The 12,592-nt window shown below is 41.0% G+C and overlaps 1 protein-coding gene across 1 annotated transcript; it reads right to left on the reverse strand.

The window, feature by feature from the left end:
* Positions 1-4,211: 4,211 nt before the first annotated feature.
* Positions 4,212-5,241, reverse strand: LOC118590388 (olfactory receptor 3A1-like). Its single transcript, XM_036198351.1, has one exon. It carries the CDS (start codon positions 5,162-5,164, stop codon positions 4,217-4,219), a length of 948 nt encoding a protein of 315 aa, XP_036054244.1. The 5' UTR covers positions 5,165-5,241; the 3' UTR covers positions 4,212-4,216.
* Between the last annotated feature and the right edge of the window lie 7,351 nt (positions 5,242-12,592).

Consider the following 12,592-nt stretch of genomic DNA (forward strand, 5'->3'; position numbering starts at 1 on the left):
TTGGCATCCTTTGTGTCTCTTGTATCTGGACAGGCATCTCTTACCCTAGATTTGAAATTTTTTTCCTCTGTGATTTTGTTGGAAATATTTTTTGTCTTTGGTACCACATTCTCCTTCTTCATGTACATACTTTATAAATTGAGTCTTTACTGTGTCTTACGGATCTCATATGCTCCTTCCAGTCAAACTTTTTTTTTTGTCACTGACTTTAACGAAATGGTCTAATTCTTCTACTTTATCCTCAAACCCTAATAGTTCATCCTCCATGAGATCCATTCTATTGGTGACGATTTCCACTGAGATTTTTTTTTTATCATTTGGCTTATTGAATTTTTCTTTTGAAGGATCATTACAGTTTGCTTTTTCACCAGTATTTCTATCTCTGTTGAATTCTATTTTCTTATCTTGAATTTACTTCTTTATTTCATACAACTGTTTGTATTTTCATGAAATTCATTCAGGATTTGTGTGTGTGTGTGTGTGTGTGTGTGTGTGTGTGTGTGTGTTGTGAGAGGGTGCTCTTAAAATTCATTCACATGTTTGTGTCCTCTTTGAGATCTTTTGGATATAATTATATCATTGTTTTCAGTTATCTGTTTGGAATCTTCTAAGTCACCATCACGGCAGCCATTGCTACGGAACTGGTTTGTTTTAGAGAAGACATTTTGTCTTGAGTATTCCTGACTCTACTGTTTCTATATTTATTCTATATTTATTATTTATATATATATATATATATATATATATATATATATATATTCTATATATATACTCACCTAGAAGTGTTTGCTGGTTATGACTTTCTGCAAAACCTGTGTGGGCTTTCTTCCCCCACTACTTGATACTACCCTTGCTTTATGGACTTTTGCTTGGCTCATTATTTTTTAAAAGTTCAGATATGGAGAAACTTGGTATTGATTCATCTATGGGATAGTTGAAGGTGATCTCATCTGGATTTCAGGGGGCCATGGCTTATGACCTCATAAACCAGACTGCATGCTGTTTGGTGAAATGTTCTAGGGACAAGGACTTTGTGCATCTCCCAGACTCAAGAGCAGGAGTTTGTAAATGTTTAGGAATTTATATGATAGTTAATTTCATGAACTAGAGTATGTGTGGGTGTGTGTAGCATTGAGGATGTGAGTGACTCATAGAATCTCCTGCTTTCCCACTTGGTGAGTGTGTACTGGGATGTCTACTGGGAACAAGGTATCACAAGTTGTCATGCTTTCCCAACTTTACAATCTAGGGTGTGCATGAGGCAGAAATTGTGTAGATATAGATCCCAAAACATCTAGCATGCTTGGCCAGGGTGAGTACACTGAACACCAGTACTAAAATCATATATATGCAACACTTAATGGACACAGCAGGATGTATTCGTATACTTATGCATTTATGTATTATGTAACAATAACAATAAGAAACTATGAAATTGAGAGGGAGGAAGCATGGAGGGCATTACATGGAGGAAAGGGAAGAGTTGTAATGATGTAATTACAAAGCCTAAACTGACCTAGTCTGGTGATCAGATGGCCAAACTGTCGTGCTAGAACTCTCATCCAATAACTGATGAAAGTGGATGCAGAGACCCTCAGCCAGGCCCCAGATGGAGCTCCAGTAGTGCAATTGGTGAGAAAGAGGAGGGACTGTATGAGCAAGAATTGTTGAGACCAAGATTGGAAAAAGCACAGGGACAAATAGCCAAACTAATGGAAACACATGAATTATGAACCAAAAGCTGTGGAGTCCCCAACTGGATCGGGCCTTCTGGATAAGTGAGACAATTGAATAGCTTGAACTGTTTGGGAAACACCTAGGCAGTGGGACTGGGACCTGTCCTTAGTGCATGAGCTGGTTGTTTTGAACCTGGGGCTTATGTAGGGACACTTTGCTCAGCCTGGAAGGAGGGGACTGGACCTGCCTGTACTGAATCTACCAGGTTGAGCTGAATCCCCAGGGAAGTCTTTGCCCTAGAGGAGATGGGAATGGGGGGAAGGGCTGGGGGGAAGGCAGGGGCAGGGGGGGGGGGGGAGGACAGAGGAACCCATGGCGGATATATAAAACTGAAACACAAATATCCGTATAAAAATTTTTTTGAAATTAAAAACAAAATTTTTTTTAAAAATCACTAGGCTGCACAAGAGCTTTTGACAGCCAGAGCCCCCAGCAGGCCCAGGCTATACCAGGCCTGCAAAGGCAGCCACAGCAATAGGAATTGTTCATAACTTTTTGATAGCTCTTCTCTGATTGGCTGGATGTGGTTAAAGAGTTAGTTGATTAAGGCCCATCTGGTCCTGCACAAAGATTGTTAATCCCTTATTGACAATAAAATGTGTCTGGTTTGTTCTCTGTCTTTGTCCCCCATTCACGGAGGAAGGTGGGACAAGAATCAGAGTGGAGGAGATGAAAAATGATCAACTGTTTCATTATCTGTTTGGCGCCTGATGTTTACAGGACTGTGGAAGTGTGTACAAGAGGAGACAGGTCCAGAGACTTTGATTCTGTCTCCTCCAGGAAAGGTAGGAAGGGATGGAATTATGTGTAGGTGGAATGGAGATTTCTAACCTGGCCAGAATGGGCTTCAAGCATCAGAAACATTCATGGGAAGTGGGATGGCTAGAGACCTTTAACCTAACTTGTGGGGTACTTTTGAAGTGTGGAAAGTATGCATATGAGGTGCAAAGTCAAGAGACCCCTTACTTGTCCAGGCCATGTGGTCATGGGGTTCTGGAAGTGTGTGTGGGAGCAGAGGGTCTGGGGACCTCAAACCTGTCTGTGTAGGGTGGTCAGGGAGCTTTTGGTGTAGGGGAGTGTGGATAAGATGTGGGTGGTCTGTCTTGCCTATCTGAAATAGGTATTTGTAGATACAGGGAAATGTTGAGAGCTAATTTTATAATTATAATTATGGCACAATGTTTATGAACTTATAAGAAGATATATTTAAATACATAAGATATAAAACTTGAAGTTAGTGGGAGATGAAAAAAGAGTAAAAGAAAAACAGCAAATTGGGAAACTGGAATTATTTGAGCAGAGTTTCTGCAAATCAATGTGAAAATTGTTAACAGTCCATATAAATTCTAGACAGAGAACAAAACAAGACAATCCCAACAAAGTAGCACCAATGGATTGTATCACCCAGCCCAGATGGTCATGTCAAAGGGTGGCCCTGGGTGCCTTAAGCAACAGAAATGCATTTTGCTTTAATTCTACAGACCCAAGTCCAAGATCCAGTTGCTGTCTTGACCAGGTTCTGATGAAGTCTCTTCTCTTGGCTATCAGACATTCACCTTCCTACTGCATCTTCACATGTCAGGGAGTGAGGGTGCTTGAGGGTTCTGAATCTCACTGAATTAGGACCCCACCTCAAACTCACTTCACTGTGATTACATTTTTTCTCTTGAAAAAAATATTTTTTAATGTTTGAGAATTTCATATGTGTACACAATTATTTTAATCATGTCTATCTCCATCACCCCTGTGGGATTCCCCCTGGATTCCTTCCCCAAAACATCTGCCTCCCAGTTTCATGTAATGTTTTACTTTTTAAAGAAATATCCCACTGTGTCTAATTAGTGTTACCTGTAAGTACATAGGAGTGGGGTCATCCACACCCATGGGAGCATGTTTACTTTCTAAGTAACATATCTACAAATATGTCACATTAAAGGGTCAGAGATTACATAGATGAATTGAAAACGAATCACAATTTGAGCCATATCATGGAAAACAAATATTTAAAAATATCACCAAACTGAGATGAACCTCCAAAACTGCATCTCAAGATAGCAATTTTTCATATTACAATAATTTCTAATTATTTACAATTAAACATTAGAGGGGTTTTATTTATAACAGTCACTGTTACCAAACAGTTGGGAAGAACAGTTTCATTGGAATAATAAAACAGTGTAAAATTTGTGTAGGGTAAGAGAAAAATATACATATAAATAGCAATTTTTATTTCATTCAGCTCAAGATTTGTGTTTATCACAATGTATAGAAGACTTGCAGAATAATAAAACAAATCTCTAAGGGAAAATCTTAATATTGATGAATTGTTTGTTTTCTTGAGACAGGACCTCATGTAGCATAGGTTGGCCTCAAAGTTGCTGTCAAAGGTGAAAATGAATTTCTTATCCTCCTGCTTCCACTCTCAAGTGTACACAACCATGCCCAGTTTGCACTGTGTGTTCTGACCTCCTGAGCACCCTCATGCCATGTCTCGCTTCCCTGTCAGCACCCTCTTCAGGGCACCCTGTACATCAGGATTCCGAAGGCTGTAGATGAGCGGGTTCAACATGGGACTGATGACAGTGTTGAGGATGCCAATGCCCTTGTCCTTGTCTGAAGCCTCCACTGAACCCAGCCTCATGTAGCTGAAGACACCTGTCCCATAGAAGATGCCCACCACGGTGAGATGGGAGCCACATGTAGAGAAAGCTTTCTTCCTGCCCTCAGAAGATCGGATTCTCAAAACTGCAGCTGCCACATGGATGTAAGAGGTGACAATGAGAATCACAGGTGCACCAGCCATGAGGACACCCAGACCAAAGAGCAGCAGCTCATTGAGCTGGGTGCTGGAGCAGGACAGCTGGAAGAGCTGGGGCAGGTCACAGTAGAAGTGATTGATCACATTGGGGCCACAGAAGTCGAGTGTGGATATGGCCACAGTGTGGGTCAGTGCATTGCTGAAGGCACAAGCCCAGGATGTAGCCACCAAGATCCTCTGGACTGTGTGGTTCATGCGGGTGCTGTAGGTGAGGGGTCGGCAGATGGCCAGGAACCGGTCATAAGCCATGGCTGTCAAGAGGAAGCAGTCAACCCCAGCCAGCTGATGGAAGAAGAAGAGCTGTGTGAGGCAGGCTCCATATGGAATTGTACGCTTGTGGGACAAGAGACGACCCAACATTGATGGGACAGTGACACTGATGCACCCCACATCCAGCATGGACAGATTCCCTAGGAAGAAGTACATGGGGGTGTGGAGTTTGGGTTCCACCAAGACAGCTGCCAGGATGCTTAGGTTGCCCCCAACTGTGAGCAGGTAGGCAAAGAAGAAGATCACAAAGATGACTGGCTGCAGCCCTGCTGTCTCTACCAAGCCCAGAAGAATGAACTCAGTAACTGCCGTTCCATTGATCTCAAATTTGGACTCCATGAATTCCTGTTACAAGACATTCCAGAGTAGAAACAATCCATCTTTACTGTAACTAGTCAATAAAAATACACTGTTTCATATGCTAAGCCTGAGGATAAACTTCTGTGTATCCCAGGGCTTTTGTGGTAGTTTGAATGTAATTGACCCCCATGAACTCATAGGGAATAGCACTATTTGGAAGTGTGGCCTTGTTGAAATAGGTGTGGCCTTGTTGAAGGAAGTGTGTCAGTGTTGGGGCGGGCTTTGAGGTATCTTTTGTTTAAGCTTTGCTCGGTGTCATAGTCTACTTCCTGTTGCCTTCTGATCAAGATGTAGCCAGCACCATATCTGCCTGCACAATGTCATGCTCCCTGCCATGATGATAATGGACTAAACCTGTGAAACTGTAAGCTGACACCTCAATTAGATGTTTTCCTTTACAAGAGTTGTCGTGGTCATGGTGTCTCTTCACAGCAATAAAATCCCTAAGACTGGCCAAACCTCCAGTTCTGTTCTTTGACCTCAAAATCTTGCCTGTAAGTTGCTTGTTGGTACCATTACTTTAATTTCTCCCCACACCATGAGAGGTAGTCAATGGATAGAGAAGGTGTGGTATATACATGCAAATAAAACAAAGCAGAAATCTCTAACAGTAAAACTCAAAAGAAAGACAAAAACATTGCAAAACATAGAATTAAGAGAAAATTGGCAAAGTAGGAAAAAGTGATTGAAGTCAGTCATGATGATACATAAAGGAGGTTGATTCAAGTTAAAGGCCGGCACCGGCAACAACGTGAGAGGAAAGACAAAGGGAGAGGGAGCAGGAGAGAAAGGGAGAGTGGTATATACAAATGAAAAATTTTTATAAAACAACAATAATCAACTATGAAATCTAAAAGTCTCACTTTGTAACAGATGCCACAATTTGATGTGAATTAAGAAAGAGTATGCAACAGATAAATTTTTGACTGAAGCACATGCACAGACACCTAGAAAAATGACTAGTACAAAGTGTCTCTCAGGGCCATCAACACATAGGAACACACAAGCTTTCAGATTTATTTCCCCATAGTTTTCTTTTAATCCCAAGTGAGCTTTAATGAGTCATATTAGTGTTATGACCACCATGTATTATATATTAATATGTCATATATTTGTACATACATACATACACACACACACAAACACACACACACACACACACACACACACACACACACACACACACACACACACATTCCTCAGGCTCAAAGAGGTTCCCTAGTGGCAGAGTGACTGCCCTTTCTCTCTGCTAGGTCACAGGGTTCAGATGTTATTCCTCAGCAGATTCAACACATTTCAGAATCCTACAAGAATTTTTCTCAATGTTCTGTGAAATAATAAAATGACATTTAACATGATTTCATGATTTTGTAAAATCCACTAATAATGAAACAACCTGCTGGCTTACCAATTCCCACCAGAATGAATCTGTGTAGGGTTCACCAGTGTGAGGCTATGGCCTGCTTTGCATAGTGTGCACACTTGAGCGAATGAGTATTTTCAGGATGTTTATCTTCTATTTATCAGGCAAATTCCTTTCTTTTACTTTAGTTTTTGAGAATTTTTTTGTTTTTGCAACTGCAAATTTATTTTTCTCATTTTATTAGTTCTTTAAGGATTTCATATGATGCATTTTTATTATCTTCACCCTACTCCCGCTCCTCCCAGATCTGTCCCTCTTCCTTACCCAGCCGTTGTGTCCTCCACTTATTTTTTTATAGCTATCTAGTATAGTTTACACTACCCATATACCCTTGGATGTGTGGCCCACATTGAGGGGGATTCTGCCTGCCAGGAGCCATAGCCATGCAAATTTAATTTTAAATCATCTGTGTCTTTATTAAAATTCACTTTGATATACTCACTTCAAATTTCTGTCTTATTGCTTATTGTTATTATTATTATTATTATTATTATTATTATTAAAGTTTGTTCTTTGACAAGGTCTTGTCACCATGCCTGAGGGGTTTTACGTGAATGCTGGAAATCAAACTCAGGTCCCCATGTGTATGTAGCAAGCACTATACTGACTGAGCCATCTGCCAATCCCCATAGTTATAAAATGTCTGGTTTTCTAGCTTAAAAATTATTCTTTCTAGTTGTACTTTTATATGGTTGCTAACCTCCAAATGGCCATGAGGCCATCAGAGGAAAGATTTGTAAGAGGAACACAGCAATATGTCTGTCTGGTCCGACCACTAAAGATAGGTTCTTCTAGCCAGGTACCAAGAGGAGCGTCTTAAGTCTAGGCATTAAACACATGCAGAATAATGAAACAAGATTCATTACCATATATGGAAATGAGCTAAAAAAAAATGTACCAAAGACCCAAAGAAAAGATGGGAAACTGCTAGAGGACAACAGGGGAGACACTTCAAGACAGCCATATTGGCAAGGCAGTTTTGGATGAGGCCCCCTAAACACAAGCAACAAAGGAACAATAGAGAAGTAGTATTAGGTCAAAATCAGAAGCCTCAACATAGCAAAAGAAATGGAATATACAGGGAAATCAGACAACTCAACAGCAAACACCCAAGTCATCTTGTTTTCTACTTCGTTTCTATTAGGAGGTATACAGATTTTAGGTTAAGGTCTATCAGCTGATTCACAAAAATAAGCCAATTAAAAGTGTCGTTTCAGAACTGACAATGGTGGAGCTAACTGAAAACTACACCAAACAGAACGAAACCTGGACACAGTCTGAATAGGCAGTTCTCAAAGGAAGACACACAACCAACAAGGTTGTGAGACAGACTCCCTCCACATCAGCCCGTGTCAGTCACATCGTGACTAAAAGGGTTTAGAAAGCATAAAATGTCCAGCTACCCATGCAACGGAAGCAGAATTACTGTTAGAAAACTAACCTGACACTTTGGGAATTTTCTTCTGGAGGGTGTTGGGGATGGAAGGCAATGAAATGTGAGTTGCCTCATGCATTCAGGAGGGACACCAGCCAGCATCGGGTCAAACTCCTTTTGTTCTAGTCCATATCCTACCACTGTCAAAGCTGTTGTGAAAGTTGTTGAACCACGATGTGCCAGCCGTGTCAGAGGAACAGAAGATGGCAGTGGACTTCAAGGTGTCAGCCCAACAAGAGGTGAATCCCTGATGGGTGAATCTCAGATAGGCAATGCTCTGAGACCACAGACCTGAGTGCCTTTTGCTTCCGCTGTGCCTTCACGTTTGCTGCTGCCATCTTTCTCTGGTAGCTGGTGTGGAGTGAATGGGTGTGGGGAGACCCCCACTGCCTGTAGTGTGCTGTCTCATGGAAATATCTAGTTCTACTGGACATTTTTACCTGTGGATTATTATGAAGATGATTTATTCCTAAGCTGTACTGTCTAACTGATAATAGTAATGTTAGTTTAAATTGAGTTTTGATGATAAAGAATAAAACAAGGAAGTGTCACACAGCTAGAACACATGTGTTTCTATTGAGCCATATAGACTGTGGCTTAGGTTAATGATTAAGAAAAACAATGGAGTCCCAGTAATCCAGCTAGCTTAAATTCTTTAACCTTAATGTTGGGAGATGTGTTCACAGGTTTCAGAGTGTATTATAGCTGAAACAATGCTTTGAAAATAACTTAAAGTTAGACTAAGATGTTTTTGTTAAATAGCTTTGAAGTGAAAAACCCAAGAAGATAATCTAAAGTTTTAGAAAGGCACTAGAATAGTTGAATAAGAAACTCATTAAGGTCAGGGAACAAGAACAAAGCAGCCCAATTATCATTAGCTGGCATGCCTTTCTTGTTAGGATTGGTTGATGACCAAAGGTGATGATTAATTTCTTGTACCCATCTCTGCCCTCAATCTCCTGATATAAAAAAACTATTGATGAGTGGATATGCACCCTCAAGATTTAAAGTAGAGCTGACTGATTCTTTTTCAAATGTAAAAGTTTAGGTTTGTGATTCCTTTAAAATTCCTTATAAGATTGCCTTTTAAGATAAGTAATAAAGTGATTGGTCCTTTCTTTGTAACTGCAAAATGCAGCCTTCCAGTAAAAGAACTGGCTAAGGAAAATACTTTGCTTGCTTACACTCTGTTAATCTATAACAAGTTGCTTGGATATGCATGTACATGAGGTCTTGGGATAATTTGTTTTTCACCTGTAATACATAAAATATTTAATCATATAAGGGATATGGAAAACATGCTGTTTTTTACTTGTGTTCATTGTAATCATTCACTTGAAAAACAGAATGTAACCACATTGTAATTTTTATATTGCCTGAAAGATTTTTTTGTAAGGGAAATAATAAAGTTAAAATGAGTTAGAAGGAAAACATCAAGAATAAAGATAGAGTTGGAAAGAAAACATCAAGAATGAGAGAAGGAAATCATCAGGAAAATAAAGAATAGAGAATGCAAAAGAAGAATAAAGAAAAGGTCTGAAGGAAACCATCAAGAGAGTGTGTGAGTGTCTTTTCCCTTAACCCCCTCAGATAAAAAAGTCATAGTACATGCCAACTCTGTGGATTCCTTTTGAGCCCTGTACTTCAGAAGGCTGTCCCCACAGGCAGTGATAATGATGTATAGTGGTCATGGAACTAAATCAACAAAGAAGCTTTCCTGATGCATAATTGCACTTCATCACATTACAAATGACAGAGGGCAATGTTTTTAAAAACTAGCCACTTAAATAAAAAGATATTTATTTATTTGTAGTTGTATGCATTTATGTGTACATACATAATAAATTAAAAGAATTAATTCTGGGGATTGAACTCAGGCCGTTGAGCATGGCAGCAAGTGCCTTTGCCTGCTAAGCCATTGTGCTGGCCCACAGAAAGCAATCTTAATGGCATACAGCTAAAAATGTCCCATTTCCTTTCTGAAGATAATGTTGGCTGTTAGTATGATGCCTGCTCATACATTAGATCTTTTCCCTACAGACATCCCAATTCCTTGTACAGTTCTCTCTGGAGCAGGTCTGATTCTACCCTGCTGATCCAGCAGTCTACCTACCTCTCCTCTCCCAGCCAGCAGTTGACCCTCTAAACATCCCTATCTACACAGTTAATTTTCTATATGCAACTTAGGCAGAGCAGCAGCAAATATGGGCACACAGGGATAGTTGGCAGAGTGTCGATCAAAATTCCAAATGAAGTGTTCACAATATAGTGACTATCTGCTCTGTATGTGAGTTTGGTGGGGGACATTCAATTTGGTAACCCTTACATTGTCTAAAACCCCCTTAAGTCAACGGTCACATTCATTGTGTCATCCTGTGGGTCCTACACATAGACCTAGAACTAAGTCAGTAAGCGTCATAAGCACTGGCACATGAATGGGGAAAGGCATCCCCAAGGCATATCAAACAAGTAAAGAATAAAGTCCTCTGGCTTGCTCTCTCCAATGCAGGTTAACTAAAGTTGTAAAGGTTCTGTGCTCTTCAATTTCCTTTCTCCCAGCGTTCTCAGGTTGATTTGCCTAGAATGATTTCTTTATTTCTTATCTCTTAACTTCTTTGCCTGGATGAAAATACACCTCTACAATGGGGGTCATCCTGGTTTCCCCTAGCTCAAACTGCTTTCCACTAATGTCCTATGGTACTCCGACTGTACCCTTCCCTAGTTTCTGCTACCCTCTTGTATGACCACTTCTCTGTAGGGCACAGCTGCACTCCACTGTGGCTTGTGAAAGAGTTTCATCTGGTTTATCTGCACATTCTCAATGCCTGTCATCGCAGCTTATATGCTGTGGGTTTTCAGTATTTCCAAAACAAATGCAGAATGAACTTCAAAACTAAAGCCACGAGACCAACATGATTTCAGTGAGGGGCCATTGGACTGGACTGCAGGGGCCAGAAGGGTTTCTTGGATGAACCAGAAGCTTTGTAATATGAGAAACTGATGTGAAGTACAAACCTGAGTGAAAGGCACAGGTACACTGCTGTAGTTTTAATCCCTTTGTTCATATGGGATGTTTCTAAGGACTCGTTGGGAAGAACTAAACATCTGACTTATCCGGCATGATTTTTTCCCCAAACAGCCCCAAGGTTTTGGCAATTAGCAGGGCAAGACCCTGTGAATAAACAACAAGAAGAGTTGGCCTCAAAGAGAAGCCCAGCAACCTGGAACTTACTTGTCATTTCCAAGAGTCTAGGATGAGCTAGGTCTGTACATCCAAGAAGTCTGTCTCACACAAGGTTACCAAGGTGACCTTAGCAGAAAAGACCCCCTGCTATTTTCATGCATCTAGTCTGAGATGCAGGCTTTCTTAATCGTACCTCAATGACTTGCTGATGTTCCAGCCAAACTCTATGGGTCTGATGATAAAGTCTCAGTCAGGTCCTCTGATGAAGTCAAAAAGGCTCCTTGAGGGACAGGTTCAGGCAGAAAGGCTGGATTCTCTGAATTTTCCTATCCCCCATCAGAAATAATAAGCAGATTTCACCCAGGGAATTTGCCCAGATGGCAGAAGGGCCCTGGCCTAGGTGACCCCAGCTCTTTCTTTCATATGATGTATTATCTGAACAAGACTTTCCCTACTGAATTCTCTGAAATAAGAAGTCTTCCTCATTTGATAGCAGCTCAACTGACTTCTCAAGGAGCATAATGTAGCTCCTAGGAATACTTACTCACCTGTTGCATGTACTGTTGGTGAGCAAGGCTTCTCTGGAAGAGAAAGGAGAGAGGGAGGCACCGTGCAGGCCCTAGTCCCAGAGAGCAAGGCGAGGCCATGTAAGAAAAGGAGTGAAAGAGAAATGAGATCATCCTGCCATGGGGCTCCAGCCACCGAGGAGTCTCTCTCCAGAGACCGCAGAAATTAGCCCTCCCAGGAAGGAGGAGTTTGGGGAACTGCAATCCAAAAAGTATCCCTGGTCTTTAATGAACCCAATAATGATGTTTTGAGACTTTTAACTCTTTTTAAAAGGTTTCACACTCAATTCTGTACTCTACCCCTCTACAGGGGCTTACCAATCCCCATTTTCACATGAGGACGGTTAATCTAGTTTATTCCTTTGTTTCCATTCACTGTGGAGCTAATGGTGGTGCCAACATGCTTTGTTTTATGCTGTCTCTGACCCTAGTGTGAACTCTGAGCAGAGAGAAACCAAGTCCCAAGTCCTAAGAAAGGGGCACAAGAAAAGGGGGCTTTCTTGAAACTTACATGCCCAGTAATGAGTCCTCATGAATACAATGCCTTTCCCTCAGGGCCCTGTTAGCAGAGGATTCTGGGCTGTGTGGAGGGATCTCATAATGGAATGGCAGTGGAAGGACTGACCTGAGTCAGGAGGGCCCAATGCAAAGATGCCACCAATACGATGATTTCCAGGGCCTTAGAAGCTGAGGGTCCTAATGATGAAATTAATAGAAGATGGCATGGGCCTTAGCAAGGCCTCCTTCAGTGGCCCAGTCTCAGTTAACAGGAATTTCTCATCATGATGAAGAATTGCCT

This window comes from Onychomys torridus, chromosome 8, assembly GCF_903995425.1.
Source record: "Onychomys torridus chromosome 8, mOncTor1.1, whole genome shotgun sequence".
Taxonomy (NCBI): Eukaryota; Metazoa; Chordata; class Mammalia; order Rodentia; family Cricetidae; genus Onychomys; species Onychomys torridus.